Consider the following 25,440-nt stretch of genomic DNA (forward strand, 5'->3'; position numbering starts at 1 on the left):
GTAGGAATGTATATCCCATACGTCACTAGCTCATGGACTCTTGCTAATTACATGAAAGAAATATACAATGTGATACAAAAGTAAATACTTAAAGGGACAGTCAACTCAATGTTTTTTATTGTTTAAAAAGATAGATTGTTATAATTAATACAACAATGTTGGTTGTGCAAAGCTGGGGAATGGGTAGCAAACGCATTATCTATCTTTTAAAACAATATCAATTTTGGTGTTGACCGTCCCTTTAAGAACAAATGAAACATGTTTCTATCATTCATGAAACGTTTCTTAATGAATTTGCATTTTATGACCATCCATACATATTGAAATTGTGTAAATAACCTAGGGAACTGCTGCATGCATGGATTTGAGAGGTGCATGACCATGAGCCTTTGTCACATTGAACGCTGTCTCTCAGATGTGTGTCTTTAGCTGATATAATTGTGCACTGTCCTTGTTGTACTGATTATTACCAGTGTGGCATTGTATGTTGTCTTTGTCACAATATGTTCCAACCATTTGCTAGACTAATCTCTTCTCTCTAGAAGGTTGCAAATGTATATCAGTTAGGGTTGCCATCTCAGCCATGTTTTCCTGGACACCTATAAGTTATACAGGCTGCAGGGTTTGTCCAGAGGAACATGAATTGCACCCCTGGACAGAAAACAAATAGTTATTCTGGAAAGAAGAATTCATGTTCCTCCCTGCATACCCTGCAGCATGTATAACTCATAAGTGTCAGGAAAACATGAACCAGGTGGTAACCCTAATATCAGTACATCTAGCGCAATATATTATTGAAGATGTGTTTATTAACTATTTCAGATATTGTGTATTGTTATGTTAAGCCAGTTGCTGAACTTCCAGAAGAGGGGTACTATAAATACAGGCCATGCAACACAAACACATTGCTTACATAGTGATTCATGTGTAAAATGCACAATATATCCCAATTAAGTGCTTGCACAAAGGTAACAATATTACAAATATAACACTGGCAACATTTTGCAACTTGGTCCCTTAAGCAAGAATGTTAAAAAAAGGCATTTAAATGTACCCAGAAAAAAAAACTAAGGGTAATTAATCCCTGATTAAAAGGTTGGATTCCCTTGATGCTTATAACAGGTCTAATGTATTTCGGTATTTTAAGTGATTGTTTTTGGAATTTTCCTCTTTAAAACTCAACATACAGCAAGCAAAATATATCAACTGTACTAACATTCATTACGCTCATTGAATTCATTCTTATAATCCTCTAAGTGCAACTAAGTGCATGAGTTACTTCTTGTGGATTGTTTGACAAAACTGATGTAATCTGAGTTATTAAGGTGTTGCTACAAGGCACATTTCATCTTGGGAACACTAACCTATATTAGCAAAGGGAAGCCATATTTGTTTTGTGGGCCAGCCACGTTATTAATGAGGGCAGACTTATGTAACCATGACCATTTGCCCTGAGCTACAATACTGAAGTTTAGAAAAGGGATTGCCGTATCCAAGGATCTAATCATTAGCAATTTGTAGAACGGTTAAGTTTAATGCTCAATCACCAAAAACATGCACCAGTTTTCATGGCATGTAGGATTCCTTTTTGGCACATAAAGAGGCAACCCACCCAGGACTCTAACCACAAAGAGGCCTGCAGAACATTGCTGCATTAAAGAGGTTAAGAGATTAGGTGTGAAGCTGCTTAAATTGAATGAAGCGGATTGGAGGAGCAGGTCAGAAGTGCATGGTTGGGTTTATGCGTTCAGTTTTGCCAGGGCTTCCGCTTCCTGCAATAAAAAAAAGAAATAAGGATATATCAATACATATGCTGTTCATTTCATGTGCAATATCAGGACATTTTGTTCTACATTACAAATAGTATCAGTATCTATATAGGTGACTTGTACAGCTCTGCAGATCAAGATAATAAGTGAAGAAATACAGTGTGTATCTGTGCGTGTGCTTTCTGGTCTGTACAAGTCTGTATTACAACCAGTGTATGTATTCTCCACTAGGGATATGTACCTCTAGTGTGTGTGCATTACTCAGTGTATGTATTCTCCGCTAGTGATATGTACCTCTAGTGTGTGTGCATTACTCAGTGTATGTATTCTCTGCAAGGGATATTTACCTCTAGTGTGTGTGCATTACTCAGTGTATGTATTCTCCGCTAGTGATATGTACCTCTAGTGTGTGTGCATTACTCAGTGTATGTATTCTCTGCAAGGGATATTTACCTCTAGTGTGTGTGCATTACTCAGTGTATGTATTCTCTGCAAGGGATATTTACCACTAGTGTGTGTGCATTACTCAGTGTATGTATTCTCCACTAGGGATATGTACCTCTAGTGTGTGTGCATTACTCAGTGTATGTATTCTCCGCTAGTGATATGTACGTTACTCAGTGTATGTATTCTCCACTAGGGATATGTACCTCTAGTGTGTGTGCATTACTCAGTGTATGTATTCTCCGCTAGTGATATGTACCTCTAGTGTGTGTGTGCGTTACTCAGTGTATGTATTCTCCACTAGTGATATGTACCTCTAGTGTGTGTGTGCGTTACTCAGTGTATGTATTCTCCGCTAGGGATATGTACCTCTAGTGTGTGTGCATTACTCAGTGTATGTATTCTCCGCTAGTGATATGTACCTCTAGTGTGTGTGCATTACTCAGTGTATGTATTCTCCACTAGTGATATGTACCTCTAGTGTGTGTGTGCGTTACTCAGTGTATGTATTCTCCACTAGGGATATGTACCTCTAGTGTGTGTGCATTACTCAGTGTATGTATTCTCCGCTAGTGATATGTACCTCTAGTGTGTGTGTGCGTTACTCAGTGTATGTATTCTCCACTAGTGATATGTACCTCTAGTGTGTGTGTGCGTTACTCAGTGTATGTATTCTCCGCTAGGGATATGTACCTCTAGTGTGTGTGCATTACTCAGTGTATGTATTCTCCGCTAGGGATATGTACCTCTAGTGTGTGTGTGCGTTACTCAGTGTATGTATTCTCCGCTAGGGATATGTACCTCTAGTGTGTGCGCATTACTCAGTGTATGTATTCTCCGCTAGGGATATGTACCTCTAGTGTGTGTGCGCATTACTTAGTGTATGTATTCTCTGCTAGGGATATGTACCTCTAGTGTGTGTGCATTACTCAGTGAATGTATTCTCCGCTAGTGATATGTACCTCTAGTGTGTGTGCGCATTACTCAGTGTATGTATTCTCCTCTAGGGATATGTACCTCTAGTGTGTGAGTGTGCATTACTCAGTGTATGTATTCTCCTCTAGGGATATTTACCTCTAGTGTGTGTGCATTACTCAGTGCATGTATTCTCCGCTAGGGATATGTACCTCTAGTGTGTCTGTGCATTACTCAGTGCATGTATTCTCCGCTAGGGATATGTACCTCTAGTGTGTCTGTGCATTACTCAGTGTATGTATTCTCTGCTAGGGATATGTACCTCTAGTGTGTCTGTGCATTACTCAGTGTATGTATTCTCCGCTAGGGATATGTACCTCTAATGTGTGTGTGCGTTACTCAGTGTATGAATTATCCGCTAGGGATATGTACCTCTAGTGTGTGTGTGTGCATTACTCAGTGTATGTATTCTCCGCTAGTGATATGTACCTGTAGTGTGTGTGTGCGTTACTCAGTGTATGTATTCTCCGCTAGTGATATGTACTTCTAGTGTGTGCGCATTACTCAGTGTATGTATTCTCCGCTAGTGATATGTACCTCTATAGTGGGTACCATATATATAGTGGGTACCATATATACATTTATGTAAAGCTGCCAAATTAGCCCTTAATTGTTGACTCGGCATCATCAATGTTTATCTTCAGGAACTGGAGACAAGCCAGGTTTTAAGGATATTCACTCATTAACAAAGGTAGGTGAACGAGTTCCTCAGGCAGGTGGGTATCCTCACATAAGGATATAATCTGTTTCCAGCCATTGCGGATAAGAGTTGGAACTGATTTGTACTCAGAACATCATAATGAAGTGGTATTAGTGCAATTGAGACTTCTGTATAAGAGTGATATTGCATTAGTATCTCATAACATCTTATTTTATATCCCGGATGTTTACTTAGATATCACAAAGTAAATATTAAACACAAAATAAATAAATGACATGGAGAAACATCCCAGTCCTTGGTCCAAAACACTAGTTTTAAATCATAAGGTTAAATAGAAACGCAGGAAGCAACCTTCCCAGGAACAGGATGTGTGGCCAAAGCAGACTCCATATTTCAAAAGAAAAGAGGTAGTTTTGTGTGGGCACGTGCACGAGCATGTGCATGTTCCAAGGTGACAGCACTGGGCTTCCAGGTAATGAACTGAATTTTGTACTCTATCCCCATGTCACCAGCAAAGATCTGCAGAATGCAAATTAACCCAATCAGCTAGGCTGGAAGTTATCCTCAAAACATTCTGATGCGTTTATCATGGCTCAGTTGCAATTAAATCAGCGTTTTTTTATGTTATTATCCAGCCAAACGTTTGCTTATTCTTTTTCAATGGTTCTGCCATAGTATATTTGATGAAATCATGCGCAGTATGAGAAACAGTCAACATGCGCTTAAAACATTAGCAAGATATTCTATTACGTGTTTTGTTTTACACGTGTCAGAACACGTAATAACAAAATAAATAATAAAATTATTTGGTAAATGGAGAAATAATTTTTTTTTTTGATGGAATGGAAGTGTTGGATTGTTCCCATGCAAGGTATAGCGTATGGGGTAAATGCATTAGATGAGCGCAAATGGTTATCACAGACTTTACCCACAGATGAGTGTATTCAGTCAATGAACACTGAAATGGCATTCACATGGGCTGGAAATAGGGTCATTATTTATATTTAACAGTGCTGTTGAAGACCATCTTGCTGCAAATAATATACCCCCACAGAGAATAAATCTAATAATGCAGTAAATGTGCATAGTGACGTTAAAATATTTAATGAAAAATGCATTAGAAAATAGTGTTCACCACAGAAAAGTTTGCCAGCCAGGGGACATTATGAAGCAGCAAATTGGGGATTGTATAATACTTTGCAACATTATAATATTTTATGCTGTTTATAAACGTTACTTAAAATATCCAATTATTAGCTTAATATTGGCTTAAATTTAAACTAGGCCATCAGTAAAATCAGAAGTGGTGTGCCCATTAAAAGGGACATAATACATACAGTATATGCTAAATCAATTGAAAGTGATATAGCATAACTGCAAAAAGCTGACAGGAAAATATCACCTGAACATCTTTATGTAAAAAAAGGAAGATATTTTACCTCACAATTTCCTTAGCTCACTAGAGTAAGTGTTCTGTAAAAAGTTTTCTTTCAGTTACTGCTCTGCTAAACAGGTAAAAAAAAAAAAAAAGAAAGGAAGGAAGGAAGGAAGGAAGAAATGAACAGCAGTCAATCAGCATCAGCAGTGCTGAGGTCATGAACTGTTTTACTATGATCTGATGAGACTTCTTAGTAAACATGCTGCACGCTCCCTTGCAAGTCCTGGGACAGGCATATTGATTTGCTGCTTAAAGTCCTTTACACTGGGGTGTGAATACTTAGGACATTTTGAGGTAAAATCTTTCTTTTTTACATTGAGACGTTCTGGTGATATTTTCTAGTCAGCTTTTTACAGCTACATTGCATCACTTTCAAATGTTTCAACATTTGGGTATCATGTCCCTTTAAATAGGTCCTGGGAGAACACTGCAAAATTCTAAAACTCACACCTATAAGTGATTCCCGAGCATATGCTACAGATTTTAAATGGTGGTAAATACAATAACTTACTGTACCTTTGAACCGGGTGGAGCTGTCAAACCAAGAAAAGCATAAACTGCATTATTCTCTCTGGCCTCAAAGAATGCATCGTAGTCCTGCATGTAAGAAAGAAAGAATGATATTGTAACGTACAGCCTGCGCTTCTGATAAAGCGTCAAAAAGTGTTCTCTAGTCAAAAAGCTTAGACATTGTATCAGTCACTAATATGCAGGGGGTCACAGCCATTTGACATTCTCCTTAGATATACACAAAAAAATTTAAGTGGTCTGCACTCTCAAACCATGATGGATAGTGGGTACACATGCCACACCACTGGCAAAACTCACAGCGCTGGTGCAACCTAACATTCTCAGAGAATGGGTTTACATTCAGTGACTTAGGCAGTTAACCCCAGATAAGCTTAGGAGCAAAGGTCACAGGAAAAAACCCAAAATCAAACAACACACAGGATGACCAGCATTCACTTAGATGCACACAGCTAGGTTAAAAGAATAAAATAAAGAGCTAAACTTAGTTATAGCATTCGTCCAAATGATAGGCCTAGATGCCATTGTAGGCCTCTTTACCTTGGTCCCTAATGCCATACATGCTGAAATACAAACAAGGGTAACACAGCGATTTGTAATTTTATTAAACAAAGTAATTCTTTAATATGTGGAATATTCACCTCCCCGATATTCAAAATTACGGGCCACCTTAGTTACCAAAGAATAGGCTTTTTGCAGATTTCAAATATGGATTTTTACATCCCTTTAGCTATTTTAATACTTTTATACTAGATTTGTAAGTATTTTATTTTGCATTCAGTGATGTGTCTTGCTGAGTTTGACATGTCTCAAAGAAAATGAGTGTAAGGAAGGCATTATGGCAGCCATGGCTGTCTATTCTAGGGGCAGAAATTGAATATGTCTCTACCAACAAGCCTCTACGGATTTGCATATTTTGATGATGATTACAAGCTGCACATTGTAGCGACAGGGCTGTCACTATATATTTGCGTCTGGATTGTGCGATAACCCATAATGGTTATGCACCACTATTTTTATAAAGCTGTATAAGACTTGACGTAAATAAATAGATTTAAATAGCTCTGCTATGAAGTTTGTTTTTTTCTTGGTAACAGCCTACCTTTTCTTTTCTTATCTTTATCATATACAATCATTTTCTTTTATATAGTAGGTTAATTCTTCACTGACTTATAAACAAGTCCAAAGTTCCCCAGAGGATCAGAGAGAAGCAATTCCTGACAGTAAATAATAAATGCACAGAAAGTATATCTGATATTCCGTCATTGCTGTTTCCTTGAAACAAAAAATGTGCTTAAATTTGATTAAAATAACAGGAAATGTGTGTTAAATATATAGGTATTTATTGCCCAACTGGATGAGGAGGACATGATCAGCTCGATTGGTGAAGAAGATCAAATCTTCACACTATGTCAAGAAAAAAAATGATGAATATCTACTTTTAATAAATAAATCAATCGATAAAAAGAAGTGCAATTTAAAGGGACAGTACATTTTAATTAAACTTGAATGGATTTGAAAGAGCATCGATTGTTAAACAACTTTCCAATTTACCATTTGTTAAAGAGTAATCTTACATGAGCTTATGAGTGTGCACATGTTGTCTCTTGTTATCTAGCAGCAGTGTTATACATAGCTACAAACACTGCTGCCATAGAAGGCTAAAGACATGTGCACACACCAAAGTTCCTATCAGCCTAGTTAGCTTTACTCTTCAACAAAGGATGTAAAGAAAACAAAGCAAATGTGATAATAAAAGTAAATTGGAAAATTGTTTTAAATCGCAGGCTCTATCTGAATCATGAAAGTTAAAATTGTAAGAGAATTTTAATTAACCCTGGATGACAGGGCTAATTTGTCTACATCGGGAAAACGTTCCGATGTAAACAAATTGAAATGATGGCATCGGGCCAGGGGGGCAGCCCTATGACGCTAGGCATGCCCTCCAGACCGCAATCGCATCTTGGAAGTGCCGTTGGCTTCAGGACAGCCAAAGGGCTAGGACGTTCTATTCCGTCCTAACTACGCTAAAGCCTGGCGAGATTATGACGGTATAGAAAGCCATAGCAGCATTAAAAGGTTAAATTGACTTAGTTTCCTGGGTATGCATTGCTGAAAAGCATATGTAAATAGTCTTAGTTGGAGCAACAGTGATTGAGGGCTACACACACATATGTCTCTTCTCCTTAGCAGGGGTTTAACATGTAGTTATATGCAAACAATAGCACAAAAATAAAATGCTCTAATACATTAGAATATTTTATTTTTGCACCTTTCTGTCCCCTTATAGTAACACGCTTTAACCTTACAGAAAACTACTTGCATGTTTAAATTAACTTTGTCTCTCTGACCAGACATCACAATCTCTCACAGCCCATCCCATCAATGATCCCACGCTGAGACGATATCCGATTTACCAGCTAGAAAACAATACTACAATATTACTACCACTACACACTACTACAGGCAAATGAGTGAAAAAGGTACATAATGGTCAAAACTGAAAGCTTCATGAGAGCATTTCATTTTAACCCCTTAGGATTTTCAGATGTACCATTAAGTCATGAAAATACTGGGGCTTAAGGATCCTATTGACGTAATGGTACGTCCTCCCTTTTGCAACTCATTGTGAGGGGATCTCCGGCTTTTACCGCCCATCCTTATCCCCAGTACGTGCTTCGCAACTGAGTCATAGCCCAGGCGGTCATGTTATCAGTGTGATAGCGAATCACAGCGATCACAATGTTACTGTATCCAAAACCTTAACATTAGAAGTGCAGCTCTGCCTCTCTCGATCTCTGTGTGTTCCAGAGAGACACAGAGCTGTTGCTACAATGTTTGTTTAAAGTGTCTTTCACACAGACAAAAAAAAAATGAACCCCTTAAGGACCGACAACGTATAGGGTACGTCCTACAAAAAATGGTTGTTAACACGTCGTCTGCTAATCTGAGCACTGGAAGCGATCGAGATCGCTTCCAGCCGCTCTAACAGTATTGCAGCGATGCCTTGATGTCAAGGCATCCTGCAATACAGTTCCCGACTGCCGGGACCCGGATTGATCACTCCCCCACGAGTGATCACCTCCGGTTTGACTCCACGTGGAGCCCGGCAGTCTAGAAGAGCATCGGAAGCGATCGGACAGGCTTACGATGCTCTGCTTGTGTGCCGAGTGCCTCAGTGGGTCAAGGCACTTAGTTAGTAACAAAAAAAATAAAAAATAAAATTTGATATAAAAATAAGCCCCATATAGCCCCCCTCCCCTACCCCCATAAGGCTACAAAGATGGCGATGCCCAGTGCATCATGGGGCCTCTGGGGGTGTTCCTAACCTGCCTCATCATAGGGACAGGTTAGGGTCATCCAATCTGAGGTTGCCACAATAAAAAAAATATGATAATAAAATATCCCATTTGTCTGATCATGTCAATATTTGTAAATATTGACTCTGACCAGTGTGGATCGCCCTCCCTATCCTCACTTGCATTTTTGTTGGAGAGAGAGACCTGTGTTTAGGAGAGAGAGAATTATTTTATATTTTTGTTAAAAATTGTGAGACCAAAATGTTCTTTTCAGAGCCATTAAGCCCTAGCTTGTCAGTGATCACTATAGCTGCACTTTTTGCTGTCTGTTAATTTTTTTTTAGCAATTTTTTTGTGAGACCCAAAGGCTCTTTTCAGAGCCATTTATCTAATTTAATTTAAATTTTGTTTGGATTTTTTTGACTCAGACCTCAATTTTGTCCCTGCCATATGCTCAGATACATCATTAGATGCAGTCTCAAATGATAGTGATGTATCTGTGGCTGCTAGCCCCCCTGCCAGAAGGAGGCGTGTTGCTACCATTGCCGCTGAAGAGTGGGTAACGCCTCACCTCCAGAGGCCAGATATCCCACCCTTCACAGCAAATCCTGGCATCAATATGGATGTTGCAGGATTGACCCCCCAACAGTTTCTGGAGGTGTTTCTGGGTGATGATGTATTGGGGAACATTGTTGCCCAAACTAATTTATATGCCCATCAGTTCTGTGCTGCAAAGCCTGAAACATATTTGGCAAAGCAGCAATGGACCCCCATCAATGTGCCAGAATTTAAAAAATTCTGAACACTGACTATGCTGATGGGCATCATAAAGAAACCCTCCATTCGCTCCTACTGGAGCAGTGGCCCCATCTGCTCTACCCCCATTTTCTCCCAGAGTATTTTGAGGAAGAGGTATGAAATGATTCTACGTTTCATGCACTTCAGCGACAACAGCCTATGCCCCCCTAGGGATAATCCCCAATTTGACAGGCTGTATAAAATCCGCCCCCTGATTACCCACTTTGCTGCCAGGTTTGCAGAGGCTTATACACCTGGAAGAAATATATGCGTGGATGAATCCCTGATGAAGTATAAGGGACGGCTGGGATTCAAGCAGTATATTCCTTCCAAGCGCTCCAGGTATGGGGTAAAGGTGTATAAGCTCTGTGAGATAGGTATACTCAGGCCTTCTGGGTGTATGAGGAAAAGGATAGCCACCGTGACCCCCCAGGTTGCCCAGAACATATGGGAACCACTGGCAAGATTGTCTGGGACCTGATATTACCCCTAATTAACAAAGGGCACCGCTTGTACTTAGATAATTATTATACAAGTGTCCTTTTGTTCAAGCTACTATATTGCTTTGATACAGTAGCTTCTGGTACAATTAAAAAGAACCAAGCAGGTTTCCCAGGACAACGTGCATGCACCCGACTATGAAGGGGGAGACCTCAGCTCTGCGCCTACAGAGACAAGAAGGATGTATACCTTCTTACCACCATCCACACAGAGAGGACGGTGGAGGTCTCTATACGTGGCCGAGCTGAGATCATAAGGAAGCCAGTGTGCATCAAGGCTTATAGCCGGCATATGCGTGGGGTTGATCTGGCAGATCAGCTGCTGCAGCCCTACCTAATTATGCGGAAGACAAGGGCCTGGCACAAAAAGGTTGCAATTTACTTAATGCAGATTGAAACCCACAACGCTTTTTTGTTGTTCAAAAAAGCAAACCCCGGAATGAAACAGACTTTTTTACAGTTTCAGATCCAGATCCTTTCAGGGATTTTGTACCAAGATGCATTTGCTCCCAGGGCGGTGATAGGAGAGAGCAGAGTTGGGGCTACCCATTTTATTTTTAAAATCCCTCCTACTGCCGCAAAGTAGAAACCACAAAAAAAAATGCAGAGTCTGTAACAAGAGGGGGCAGAGAAGGGACACCACCTTTTAATGTCCTGATTGCCCAGGACAGCCTGGACTCTGCATTGGCAACTGCTTCAAGCGGTATCATACAATGGTCCATTTAAAAAAATAATAATACATTTTCCGTTATTCTTTTTTTGGTTTTGTTCACTTTTTTTTTGTGTTTTCTTACTTTTACTGTGCCAGATGTTTACATTTCACTACTATTTTTTATAAGTTCTAAAATGGGGCTGTTTTTGTTTTTACCAAAACCCCTGTCAAACCTATGCATGGGGGGCATAGATGTACTCAGGGTGCCTTTCAAAAAAAAAAATCTGGAGTGTTTTTTTTGCAATAACTTACAACAGTCTCTCCTAAATCATAGTCAAAAAGCAATGTGTGGGTAAAAATAAAAATTGAAAAATTACCACCATACACATTTTTTTGGCTAAAATGGTTGCATAAAAAAAAGACATCAAAGCAAACCATATACAATACCTTGGGGTGTCAACATTTCAAAAATATACACTTTCATGGCAATAAATAAAACTGGGGAATGCGATAGGCCCCAAACTAAAGATAGGCCTATCAGAAGAAATACTCTCACTTTTAATAACTAAAATCACAAGTCATAAAATAGTAACCTTCACAAAATCCTGGCAAACCTATGCATGGGGGGCATAGGTGTACTTAGGGTGCCTTGCAGAAAACAACCTGGAGTGTTTTTTTGCAATAATTTACAACAGTCTCTCCTAAATCATCGCCAAAAAGCAATGTGTGTGTAAAAATGTATATTAAAAAATTAACACCATACACTTTCTCCAATTTTTATGGCTAAAACGGTTGCATCAAAGCACACCATATACAATACCTTGGGGTGTCAACATTTTAAAAATATACACTTAAATGGCAATAAGCAAAGCTGGGGTATGCGATAGGCCCCAAACTAAAGATAGGCCTATCAGAAGAAATACTCTCACTTTTAACTAAAATTACAAGTCATAAAATTGTAACAGAACCTTCCCAAAATCCTGCCAAACCTATGCATGGGTGGCATAGGTGTTCTCAGGAGGTCTTGCAGAAAACAACCTGGAGTGTTTTTTTGCAATAACTTACAACAGGCTCTCCTAAATCCTAGCCTAAAAGCAATCGGCTAGATTACGAGTTTTGTCAGTAAGGCTGTGCGGTGCTAGTTTATGCTCACCGCTCACCTACAGACAGCGCTGGTATTACGTGATTTTACAAACCCGGCGTTAGCCGCAGAAAAGTGAGCGGAGAGCAAAATTTAGCTCCACATCTCACCTCAATACCAGCGCTGTTTACGTTAGCGGTGAGCTGGCTAAACGTGCTCGTGCACGATTTTCCCATAGGAATCAATGGGGCAGAGCTGGCTGAAAAAAAACCTAATACCTGCAAAAAAGCAGCGTAAAGCTCCTAACGCAGCCCCATTGATTCCTATGGGGAAATAAAAGTTATGTCTACACCTAACACCCTAACATGAACCCCGAGTCTAAACGCCCCTAATCTTACACTTATTAACCCCTAATCTGCCGCCCCCGACATCGCCGACACCTACATTATATTATTAACCCCTAATCTGCCGCTCCGGACACTGCCGCCACCTACATTATACTTATGAACCCCTAATCTGCTGCCCCAAACATCACTGACACCTACTTTATATTATTAACCCCTAATCTGCCGCCCCCAATGTCGCCGCCAACTACCTACACTTATTAACCCCTAATCTGCCGCCCCAACATCGCCGGCACTATATTAAAGTTATTAACCCCTAAATCTAAGTCTAACCCTAACCCCCCCTAACTTAAATATAATTTAAATAAATCTAAATAAAATAACAACAATTAGCTAAATAATTCCTATTTAAAACTAAATACTTACCTATAAAATAAACCCTAAACTAGCTACAATATAACTAATAGTTACATTGTATCTATCTTAGGGTTTATTTTTATTTTACAGGCAACTTTGTATTTATTTTAACTAGGTACAATAGTTATTAAATAGTTATTAACTATTTAATAACTACCTAGTTGAAATAAAGACAAATTTACCTGTAAAATAAAACCTAACCTAAGTTACAATTACACCTAACACTACACTATAATTAAATGAATTAAATAAATTAACTACAATTAAATACAATTAAATAAAATTATCTAAAGTACGGAAAAAAAAACACACTAAATTACAGAAAATAATAAAATAATTACAAGTTTCTTAAACTAATTACACCTAATCTAATCCCCCTAATAAAATAAAAAGCCACTCAAAATAATAAAAAGCCCTACCCTATACTAAATTACAAATAGCCCTTAAAAGGGCCTTTTGCGGGGCATTGCCCCAAAGTAATCAGCTCTTTTACCTGTAAAAAAAAAGGACAATACCCCCCCAACATTAAAACCCACCACCCAAACACCCAACCCTACTCTAAAACCCACCCAATCCCCCCTTAATAAAACCTAACACTAACAACTTGAAGATCACCCTACCTTGAGAAGTCTTCTCCCAACCAGGCCGAAGTGCTCAACGAAGCTGGGTGAAGTGGTCCTCCAGACGGGCAGAAGTCTTCATCCAAGCCGGGAAGAAGAGGTCCTCCAGACGGGCAGAATTCTTCATCCAGACGGCATCTTCTATCTTCATCCATCCGGCGCAGAGCGGGTCCATCTTCAAGACATCCGACGGGGAGCATCCTCTTCTTTCGACGTCTTCTTACTAAATGACGGTTCCTTTAAGTGACATCATCCAAGATGGCGTCCCTTCAATTCCGATTGGCTGATAGAATTCTATCAGCCAATCGGAATTAAGGTAGAAAAAATCCTACTGACTGATGCAATCAGCCAATAGCATTGAAGTTCAATCCTATTGGCTGATTCAATCAGCCAATATGAATGAGCTGGCATTCTATTGGCTGTTCCAATCAGCCAATAGAATGCGAGCTCAATCCTATTGGCTGATTGCATCAGCCAATAGGATTTTTTCTACCTTAATTCCGATTGGCTGATAGAATTCTATCAGCCAATCGGGAATTGAAGGGACACCATCTTGGATGACATCACTTAAAGGAACCGTCATTTAGTAAGAAGACGTCGAAAGAAGAGGATGCTCCGCGTCGGATTTCTTGAAGCCGTCTGGATGAAGACTTCTGCCCGTCTGGAGGACCTCTTCTTCCCGGCTTGGATGAAGACTTCTGCCCGTCTGGAGGACCACTTCGCCCGGCTTCGTTGAGGACTTCGGCATGGTTGGGTGAAGACTTCTCAAGGTAGGGTGATCTTCAAGGGGTTAGTGTTAGGTTTTATTAAGGGGGGATTGGGTGGGTTTTAGAGTAGGGTTGGGTGTGTGGGTGGTGGGCTTTAATGTTGGGGACGTATTGTACTTTTTTTTTACAGGTAAAAGAGCTGATTACTTTGGAGCAATGCCCCACAAAAGGCCGTTTTAAGGGCTATTTGTAATTTAGTATAGGGGAGGGCTTTTTATTATTTTGGGGGGCTTTTTTATTTTATTAGGGGGATTAGATTAGGTGTAATTAGTTTAAAAAACTTGTAATTATTTTATTATTTTCTGTAATTAAGTGGTTTTTTTTTAGTACTTTAAATAATTGTATTTAATTGTAGTTAATTTAGGGAATTAATTTAATTATAGTGTAGTGTTAGGTGTAATTGTAACTTAGGTTAGGTTTTATTTTACAGGTAAATTTGTCTTTATTTTAACTAGGTAGCTATTAAAAAGTTAATAACTATTTAATAACTATTGTACCTAGTTAAAATAAATACAAAGTTGCCTGTAAAATAAAAATAAACCATAAGATAGATACAATGTAACTATTAGTTATATTGTAGCTATTTTAGGGTTTATTTTATAGGTAAGTATTTAGTTTTAAATAGGAATAATTTAGTTAATTGTAGTAATTTTATTTTGATTTATTTAAATTATATTTAAGTTAGGGGGGTGTTAGGGTTAGACTTAGATTTAGGGGTTAATACATTTAATATAGTTGGGGCGGCAGATTAGGAATTAATGAATGTAGGTAGGTGTCTACGATGTTAGGGACGTCAGATTAGGGGTTAATAAAATTTAACTAGTGTTTGCGATGCGGGAGTGCGGCAGTTTAGGGGTTAATATATTTTTTTATAGTGGCGGCGATGTCCGGTTTGGCAGATTAGGGGTTAAATATTTTATTTTAGTGTTTGCGATGTGGGGGGGCCTCGGTTTAGGGGTTTATAGGTAGTTTATGGGTGTTAGTGTACTTTTTAGCACTTTAGTTAAGAGTTTTATACAACGGCGTTAGCCCATAAAACTCTTTACTACTGACTTTAAAATGTGGTACCAGGCTTGACAGGAGAGGGTCTACCGCTCACTTTTTGGAAGACTCGTAATACCGGCGTTAGGCAAATCCCATTGAAAAAATAGGATACGCAATTTACGTAAGTGGTATTTTTGAGTCTGGACAAAAAAGTGAGCGGTACACCTGTCATTTCAAGACTCTTAATAACAGCGGGCGTTAAAAAGCAGCATTGGGACCTCTCAACGCTGCTTTTTAAGGCTAATGCAAGACTCGTAATCTAGGCAAGTGTGTGTGTATGAAAATTAAAAAATACCACTACACACTTTCTCCAATTTTTTTGGATAAAAAGGCATCAACACAAAGGCATCAACACACCCCATATACAATACCTTGGGGTCTCAACTTCTGAAATATATGCAAGTTCATGGCGAGCAAATAAATTGGGGTATGTAAAAAGGCCCCCCAAAAGAAGATGGTAAAAGAAGATATGTTAAATTTGAAAAAATGACAAACACATGTCAGAAGTTTGGCATTGCAAACCCCAAACAACCCAACAAACCTATGCATAGGTGGTATCACTGTACTCAGGAGATTTTGCTGAACAAATATTGGTGTGTTATTTGGCAGTAACACATAACAGGAACTGAGAATCCATGCCTAAAGTACAATGTGTGTGAAAAATAAAACAAAAAAATGACTACCAAAAGTGTGACAAAGACTGGTGCTTGAATATTTTTCAAAAATATATGGTTTGATGGGGGTAAATTACATTGGCCAGCTTCAGAAAATGTCCCAAATAAGACATGGGTGCATGAAGACAGATTTGAAAATTCCAAGTTGGAAAATTGGAATGCACCCCCTAAAAATAAGGCCTTTTAGCCCCCTGAGAACCCAACAAACCTATTTATTGGTGATATCATTGTACTCAGGAGATGTTGTTGAACACATATTGAGGTGTTTTTTTTGCAGTAGCACATAACAGGAACTAAGAATCTATGCCTAAAGTACGTGTGTGAAAAATACACAAAATAATGACTACCCAAAAGTTTGACAAAGACTGGTGGTTGAATTAGTGCATGGAAAGTGTTAAAATACCAGCATTTCAAATACTCTAGGGTGTCTACTTTTCAAAAATATATGGTTTGATGGGAATAAATTACATTGGCTGGCTTCAGAAATGTCCCAAATAGGACATGGGTGCATGATGACAGATATCAAAATTCCAAGTTGGAAAACTGGAAGGTGCCCCCTAAAAATAAGGCCTTTTAGCCCCCTGAGAACCTAGTGTTAGGTTTTTTAAGGGTTTATTGGATGGGTTTTATTTTTAGCTTAGGGTTTGGGCGGAAAAAGAGCTAAATGCCCTTTTAAGGGCTATGCCCATACAAATGCCCTTTTCAGGGCAATGGGGAGCTTAGGTTTTTTTTTGTTAGGATTTTATTTGGGGGGGTTTGGTTGTGTGGGTGGTGGGTTTTACTGTTGGGGGGGGTGTTTGTATTTTTTTTTACAGGTAAAAGAGCTGATTTCTTTGGGGCAATGCCCCGCAAAAGGCCCTTTTAAGGGCTATTGGCAGCTTAGTTTAGGCTAGGGGTTTTTTTTTATTTTGGGGGGGCTTTTTTATTTTGATAGGGCTATTAGATTAGGTGTAATTAGTTTAAATATTTGATCATTTCTTTTTTATTTTGTGTAATTTAGTGTTTTTTTGTAATTTAGTTAATTGTATTTAATTAATGTAATTTATTTAATTGTAGTGTAAGGTTATGTGTTAGTGTAACTCAGGTTAGGTTTATTTTACAGGTAAATTTGTATTTATTTTAACTAGATAGCAGTGACGTGCGGTGACAACAGAGGCTGGTGAGGCACTGGCTAGGATATGCCTTCGTTCTTTAGATAGCCTTTGTTGAAGAAATAGCAATGCACATGGGTGAGCCAATCACATGAGGTATCTATGTGCAGCCACCAATCAGCAGCTACTGAACATATTTAGATATGATTTTCGACAAAGGATATCAAAAGAATGAAGAAAATTAGATATTAGATGTAAATTGGAAAGTTATTTAAAATGGCATGCTCTTTCTAAATCATGAAAGAAAACATATGGGTTTCATGTCCCTTTAAATGGTGTCTTGGAAAACTGGTCAACTTAGTAAACATCTGATTTTAGTCTAAAGGATTTTAACAGAAACTCTTGCCAGATAACAAAATGCTTGCTCTGATTATGAGATCTAGAAATCCATGCCCATTAAAATATGTTTAAAACATATTTTTTACTTTAATGCTGCAAATTATGCTTATAGATTCCTTCATTATTCAGAAAATATAAAAATGTCTCGATCCAGTGGCGGCTGGTGAAATTTAAAGATGTTGGGGCGCTTGACCCCACCCCTTCAAATAAAGCCACACCCTCAGATGGCACCACCAATTCATTAATTAAATAAATAAAAGGTAGACAGAAACACAGAAAAGCACTCGGGGGGGGGAGAGGGAGAGAGAGACGGGGGGAGAGGGAGAGAGAGACGGGGGAGAGGGAGAGATACTGAGGGGGACAGGTATGGGAAGTCTGCACAATATAGAGGTATGGGAAGACTGCACAATATAGAGGTATGGGAAGTCTGCACAATATAGAGGTATGGGAAGTCTGCACAATATAGACCTGTTAGTGCAAAATTAATCATAGCACTCTTATTGGTGTGTTCATTTAATCAATTGCTGCTAAAATCTGTAATGTGCTAGTGGCAATGAGCTAAGGGATCAGTCTTTGTTAGTACTATTATATACATATACAAATAATGGGTCAGGTAATGCTGGGAGCAAATATAAAATTCACATATGTTTATAAAGCCACTCAGACCTTGCTATATGATCATATAATGGGTCAGGTAATGCTGGGAGCAAATATAAAAATTCACATATGTTTAGAAAGTCACTATCAGACCTTGCAATTATCATATAATGGGTCAGGTAAAGAAGGTAATGCTGGGAGCAAATATAAAAATTCACACTACCTACAGACACATATCAAAAATGCCTTTCAAAAGTCTCACTCCTCTCTCACACCTGCAGGGGACAAATAATTCATGTCAGCTTCTCTCCTACACAATGAAACTACCAGACACGATTAGTTAAAAATGCCCAAATGCTATACAAAATATTAAAATATATAAATTTACCTAGGAATTAATTAGTTGCTTTTTTGACAGAAAAGGTGGCACTAATTACAACAGCTGAAAACCAATTAAAAACATGCTACATATAGTATATAATATATGTAAAAGAAAGTTCAAATGTTATTTATAGTTTGCAATAAAGTTTATAGTCACTGTCACTGTCAGTCAGACCTTGGCCTTGCTGATTAACTAATTGCAGGATATATGACTTACTTATAGAACTCAACTTCTCCAACTGTCTCCCTCCAGCTCCTTGCGGCTCGCTCAGCGCTCTGCATCACAGTCACACAGAAGTGTGACAGTGACAGGCAGCCAGGGACAGTGTGATTCCACGTGGGTGGCTGGCTCCTAGCTCTTCAAGTTCTCTGTCCTCTACGGCGCACACTCAGCAGCACTGCAGCAGCTCCCTCCTTACTCTTCCCGCGCGTACGTGTGACGTCACAGCCCTCCGATTTAGGCAGTCAGCCCAAGACCAGGAGACAGACACGCCTCCCCTGCAGCGCTGATGCTGCTGATTGGTTGAAAATAATCTAGCTCCATTATAGAGGCGATTTTAAGAAACGCCTCTATTGGAGTGTGTATGGGGCCCGGTAAGCCACCACTGGGTGGCGCTTAGCTCAAAGTGAGCTAAGAAGATATTTAAGCATCCAGGTTGCGCAATCATGGAGGGCAGCGGTACGGCTCACTGCCTCCTTATTGCGCAACATGGATGTCACGTCACTGAGAATTTGGAATTGGAATCACAGCATGGGGGGGTTACGGGGGGGCATGGCCAAAAAAAAGAAGTAAAATATATATTTTTTTAAAAAAATCACTGCTAGATAGTTAATAAATAGTTAATAACTATTTACTAACTAGTCTACCTAGTTAAAATAAATACAAACTTAGCTGTGAAATAAAAATAAAACCTAAGCCAGATACAATGTAACTATTAGTTATATTATAGCTAGCTTAGGGTTTATTTTACAGGCAAGTATTTAGTTTTAAATAGGAATTATTTAGTTATTAATAGTAGGTTTTATTTAGATTTATTTTAATTACATTAAAGTTAGTGGGTGTTAGGATTAGGGTTAGACTTAGAGGTTAATAACTTTAGTATAGTGGCGGCGACGTTGGGGGCAGAAGATTAAATGTTAATAAATGTAGGTAGGTGGCAGCGATTTTACGGGCTGCAGATTAGGGGTTAATAAATATAATGTAGGTGTCGGCGATGTTGGGGCGGCAGATTAGGAGTTAATAAGTGTAGGTAGGTGGCGGCGGTGTCGGGTGCGGCAGATTAGGGGTTAATAAGTATAATGTAGGTCTCGGCGATGTTGGGGGCGGCAGTTTAGGGGTGTTTAGACTCGGGGTTCATGTTAGGTGTAAACATAAATTTAGTTTCCCCATAGGAATCAATGGGGCTGCGTTACGGAGCTTTACGCTCCTTTATTGCAGGTGTTAGGCTTTTTTTCAGCCGTCTCTCCCCATTGATGTCTATGGGGAAATCGTGCACTAGTATGTAAAACCAGCTCACCGTAGCTCACCGCAGCGCTGGTATTGGAGTGCGGTATGGAGCTCAATTTTGCTTTACGCGGCAATCAATGTTCCCTCTAAGGCCAGTTTTGGGAGCAGCCCAGCAGTGAAACATTTAATTAGAGCAATTAGCAAACATTACATAATGCTGACTGCAAGGTGTGGTTCCTTTATTAACTGTTTCACTGCTGGGCCGCTCACAAAACTGGCCTTAGAGGGAACACTGGCTGCAAAATTGCCTGCCGGGTTTTTGTAAACCTGTAATACCAGCGCTGTAGGTAAGTGAGCGGTGACAATAACTTGCAAGTTAGTACCGAGCAGCTCTTACCACAAAACTCGTAATCTAGCCGTTAGGTTGTCTTCTTTTTAAAAATATATACATGTGAAGGGTTATTCAGGGATTCCTGACAGATATCAGTGTTCCAATGTAACTATCGCTAATTTTGAAAAAAAAGTTTTGCTAATAGCAAAGTGCTACTTGTACTTATTGCCCTTCTACATCATTTGCAAAGGCAAGTAACATAAGGAATAGGAATTTGGACATAGTTTTTGTTTGGTCATATAGTGAATGGCATACTTTATAATTTTGTGAGGTGGGGGTAGGAGGGTTATTTTTTATAACTCTCCACCAGCACTCAGCAGGCCATGGTGTATGATAATTTGTTTTCTAGTTTGAGGTGGGTGCTTATGGCGGTAATGATGTGAACAAAATTGGAGAGAGAAAAGGGTTGTCACGAATATCAGTATGGGAGGGAAACTATCTTCAGAGGCTACCTGTCAAACAAACATTGTGAAACAATACATTTTTCAATGTACTAAGGACCTAATGTAGGTCTGAAACGTTTATTTTGTGGACCATGGCACAATAAAGGTAATTTTACTTTAAACTGCAAAGGCTGGAGCACGTTTTCTTTTTGTAGTTTCACTTGATGTGGATGAGGTGGCTGCTTCCTGGCTCCTGTGCCTAATTGTTTTGGCTGCTGTTCCCTACCTTTTGCTTACTCTTATTTTCAAATAGTTTTTGCCTCAATTTTTTTTTTATTTTTTTTTTCATTTTCCAAACCCACTCCATGGGTATGGTTTCAAGCTGTCCAATCCGGGCTGACAACCCAGGTTGAAATATGGCGGCACTTAGCCGCAATGCGCAAGATTGCACAACATAACTGAAGACATCACTCGCTGGATGTCTGTGTTGAATGTAGGAGACTTGGTTGTAATATAGGCTTTAGTTAAAGAAAAGCGCATGCGAGATCTCACGAAACGTATTGCACATGCGTAAGACGAAGCGGTATTATTGTAATGATATACAAATAAACGGCCGCTAATTGGAGGAAGCAATGAACAAGTGCACAGCCCATATTAGTGGGCTGTCTTTCATGATGTCAGGATAAAAAATGTATAAACGGATATAAATATTTTATACGGATAGTTCAACATTCACAGAAAGTGCATTTATTAGTTAAATATTGGTAATTAAGTAATTAAGTATATATAATTGTTATACACACAAAAAAACAGAATTTATGCTTACCTGATAAATTACTTTCTCTTGTGGTGTATCCAGTCCACGGATGAAGGGAGGGAACAAGACAGGTACCTTAAACGGAAGGCACCACTGCTTGTAAAACCTTTCTCCCAAAAATAGCCTCCGAAGAAGCAAAAGTATCGAATTTGGAAAATTTGGAAAAGTATGCAGCAAAGACCAAGGCGCTGCCTTACAAATCTGTTCAACAGAAACCTCATTTTTAAAAACCCATGTGGAAGCCACTGCTCTGGTAGAATGAGCACGAATTGTTTCAAGAGGCTGCTGGCCAGCAGTCTCATAGGCCAGACGGATGATGTTTTTCAGCCAAAAGGAAAGAGAGGTAGCAGTCTCCTTCTGACCTCTCCTCTTACCAGAATAGATGACAAACAATGAAGTTGTTTGTCTGAAATCCCTAATTGCTTGTAAATAAAGCACGAACCACATCAAGATTGTGTAACAGACGATCCTCCTTCGAAGAAGGATTAGGACACAGAGAAGGAACAACAATTTCCTGATTAATATTCTTATTAGAAAGAAATCCGGGTTTGTTACGCAAAACTACCTTATCTGCGTGGAACACCAAGTAAGGTGAGACACACTGTAAGGCAGATAACTCTGAAACTCTTCGAGCAGAAGAGATAGCTACCAAAAACAAAACTTAACAAGATAAAAGTTTAATATCTATGGAATGTAAAGGTTCAAACGGAACCCCTTGCAGAACTGAAAGAACTAAATTCAGACACCATGGCGGAGCCACAGGTCTATAAAAAGGCTTGATTCTAATTAAAGCCTGACTAAACGCTTGAACGTCTGGTACCTCTGCCAGACGTTTGTGTAAAAGAATAGACAAAGCAGATATTTTCGCCAAATCTTATGGTAGATTTTCCTGGTGACAGGCTTTCTAGCCTGAATCAGGGTATCGATAACCGACCGAAACCACGCTTAGATAGAATTAGGCGTTCAATCTCCAAGCAGTCAGACGCAGAGAAATTAGATTTGGATGTTTGAAAGGACCATGAAGTAGAAGGTCCTGCCTCATTGGCAGAGTCCGTGGTGGAACGGATGACATGTCCACTAGGTCTGCATACCAAGTCCTGCGTGGCCACGCAGGTGCTATTAGAATCACTGATGCCCTCTCCTGCTTGATTCTGGCAACCAGACGAGGAAGGAAAGTCTGGAGTGACCCATAGCTGAGTCAGCTGGGCAAATATTTCCGGGTGGAGTTCCCACTCCCCCGGATGAAGAGTCTGACGACTTAGAAAATCCGCTTCCCAGTTGTCTACTCCTGGGATGTGAATTGCTGAGAGGTGGCAAGAGTGATCCTCCGCCCACCTGATTATTTTGGTTACTTCCATCATTGCTAGGGGACTCCTCGTTCCCCCTTGATGGTTGATGTAAGCTACAGTCGTGATGTTGTCCGACTGAAATCTGATGAATTTGGCCGCAGCTAGCTGAGGCCATGCCTGAAGAGCGTTGAATATCGCCCTCAGTTCCAGAATGTTTATCGGGAGAAGAGCTTCTTCCCGAGACCAAAAACCCTGAGCTTTCAGGGAGTCCCAGACTGCACCCCAGCCCAACAGACTGGCGTCGGTCGTTACGATGATCCACACTGGTCTGAGGAAACACATTCCCTGAGACAGGTGATCCTGAGACCACCACCAGAGAAGAGAATCTCTGGTCCCCTGGTCCAATTGTATTTGAGGAGACAAATCTGCATAATCCCCATTCCACTGTTTGAGCATGCATAGTCGCAGTGGTCTGAGGTGTATCCGTGCAAAAGGGACTATGTCCATTGCCGCTACCATTAGTCCAATTGTCTCCATGCACTGAGCTACAGACGGCCGAGGAATGGAATGAAGAGCTCGGCAAGTAGTTAAGAGTGTTAACTTTCTGACCTCCGTCAGAAATATTTTAATTTCCGTGTGAGACTTGGCTCTTTGGAAAGTCGACGCCTGAATTAAGATGTCGTCTAGGTAAGGTGCCACTGCTATGCCCCGCGGTCTTAGAACCGCCAGAAGGGACCCTAGCACCTTTGTGAAAATTCTGGGAGCAGTGGCCAACCCGAAAGGAAGAGCCAACCTGAGGAACTGGTGATGATCTTTGTGGATAGGAATATGTAGATACCCATCATTTAGATCCACAGTGTCATAAATTGACCCTCCTGGATCATTGGTAATATTGTCCGAATGGTCTCCATCTTGAATGATGGGACTCTGAGGAATTTGTTTAGAATTTTGAGATCCAGAATTGGTCTGAAAGTTCCTTCTTTTTTGGGAACCCCAAACAGGTTTGAGTAAAAACCCAGCCCTTGTTCCACAATTGGAACTGGGTGGACCACTCCCATTGTATGTAGTTCTTCTACGCAGCGTAAGAACGCCTCTTTCTTTGTCTGATCTTTAGACAGACGAGAAATGTGGAACCTTCCCCTTGGAGGGGAGTCCTTGAATTCTAGAAGATATCCCTGGGATACAATCTCTAAGGCCCAAGGATCGTGTACGTCTCTTGCCCAGGCCTGAGCGAAGAGAGAGAGTCTGCCCCCCACTAGATCCAGTCCCGGATCAGGGGCTACCCCTTCATGCTGTCTTGGAGGCAGCTGCAGGCTTCTTGGCCTGTTTACCCTTGTTCCAGCCCTGGTAAGGTTTCCAGGCTGCCCTGGGTTGTGAAGTGTTACCCTCTTGCTTTGCAGCAGGGGAGGATGAAGCGAGACCGCTCCTGAAATTTCGAAAGGAACGAAAATTATTTTGTTTGTTCTTAGTCTTAAAGGACTTGTCCTGAGGGAGAGCATGGCCTTTTCCCCCAGTGATTTCTGAGATAATCTCTTTCAATTCAGGCCCAAAAAGGGTCTTTCCTTTGAAAGGGATGTTCAGTAGTTTGGATTTTGACGACACATCGGCCGACCAGGACTTTAGCCATAGTGCCCTGCACGCCAGAATGGCGAAACCTGAATTCTTTGCCGCTAACTTAGCTAGTTGGAAAGCGGCATCTGTGATAAAAGAATTAGCCAGCTTAAGGGCCTTAATTCTGTCCATAATGTCCTCATATGAGGTCTCCGTCTGGAGCGCATCTTCCAGCGCCTCGAACCAGAAAGCAGCTGCAGTAGTTACAGGAACAATGCACGCTATAGGTTGGAGAAGAAAACCCTGATGAAAAAAGATTTTCTTAAGTAAACCCTCTAATTTTTTATCCATAGGGTCTTTAAAAGCACAACTGTCCTCAATTGGTATGGTTGTGCGTTTAGCAAGTGAAGAAACAGCCCCCCCCCCACCTTAGGGACCGTCTGCCACGAGTCCCGCGTGGTGTCAGATATGGGGAACATTTTCTTAAAAACAGGAGGGGGAACAAACGGAATACCTGGTCTATCCCACTCCCTAGTTACTATATCCGCGATCCTCTTAGGGACCGGGAACACATCAGTGTAAACAGGAACTTCTCGGTACTTGTCCATTTTACACAATTTCTCTGGAACCACCAAAGGGTCACAGTCATCCAGAGTAACTAATACCTCCCTGAGCAATAAGCGGAGGTGTTCTAGCTTAAATTTAAAAGCCAACGTATCAGAGTCTGTCTGAGGAGCAACCTTTCCCGAATCGGAAATTTCTCCCTCAGACAGCACATCCCTCGCCCCCATTTCAGAGCGTTGTGAGTGTATATCGGATACGGCTACTAAAGCGTCAGAATGCTCATAATCTGTTCTTAAAACAGAGCTATCCCGCTTTGCAGGTAACACGCGCAGCTTAGATAAAAATACTGAGAGGGTATTATCCATAACTGCTGCCAAGTCTTGTAAGGTAAAAGAGTTAGACGCGCTAGAGGTGCTAGGCGTCGCTTGAGCGGGCGTAACTGGTTGTGACACTTGGGGAGAGGTCAACGGGCTAACCTCATTACCTTCTGTCTGAGAATCATCTTGGGGCACATTTTTA

General features: G+C 40.1%; 1 protein-coding gene across 1 annotated transcript in view; it reads right to left on the minus strand.

Annotated features, from left to right (window-relative positions):
- Positions 1 to 1,514: 1,514 nt before the first annotated feature.
- Positions 1,515 to 25,440, minus strand: part of SH3BGRL (SH3 domain binding glutamate rich protein like) — a 142,270-nt gene continuing 118,344 nt past the window's right edge. Inside the window, exons 3-4 of the mRNA XM_053699340.1 lie at positions 5,804 to 5,884; positions 1,515 to 1,772 (exon numbers count right to left, since the gene is read on the minus strand). Coding sequence (XP_053555315.1) covers positions 1,740 to 1,772; positions 5,804 to 5,884 — 114 coding nt within the window. The 3' untranslated portion in view covers positions 1,515 to 1,739. The remainder of the gene's footprint in view (positions 1,773 to 5,803; positions 5,885 to 25,440) is intronic.

Source organism: Bombina bombina, chromosome 1, assembly GCF_027579735.1.
Source record: "Bombina bombina isolate aBomBom1 chromosome 1, aBomBom1.pri, whole genome shotgun sequence".
NCBI lineage: Eukaryota > Metazoa > Chordata > Amphibia > Anura > Bombinatoridae > Bombina > Bombina bombina.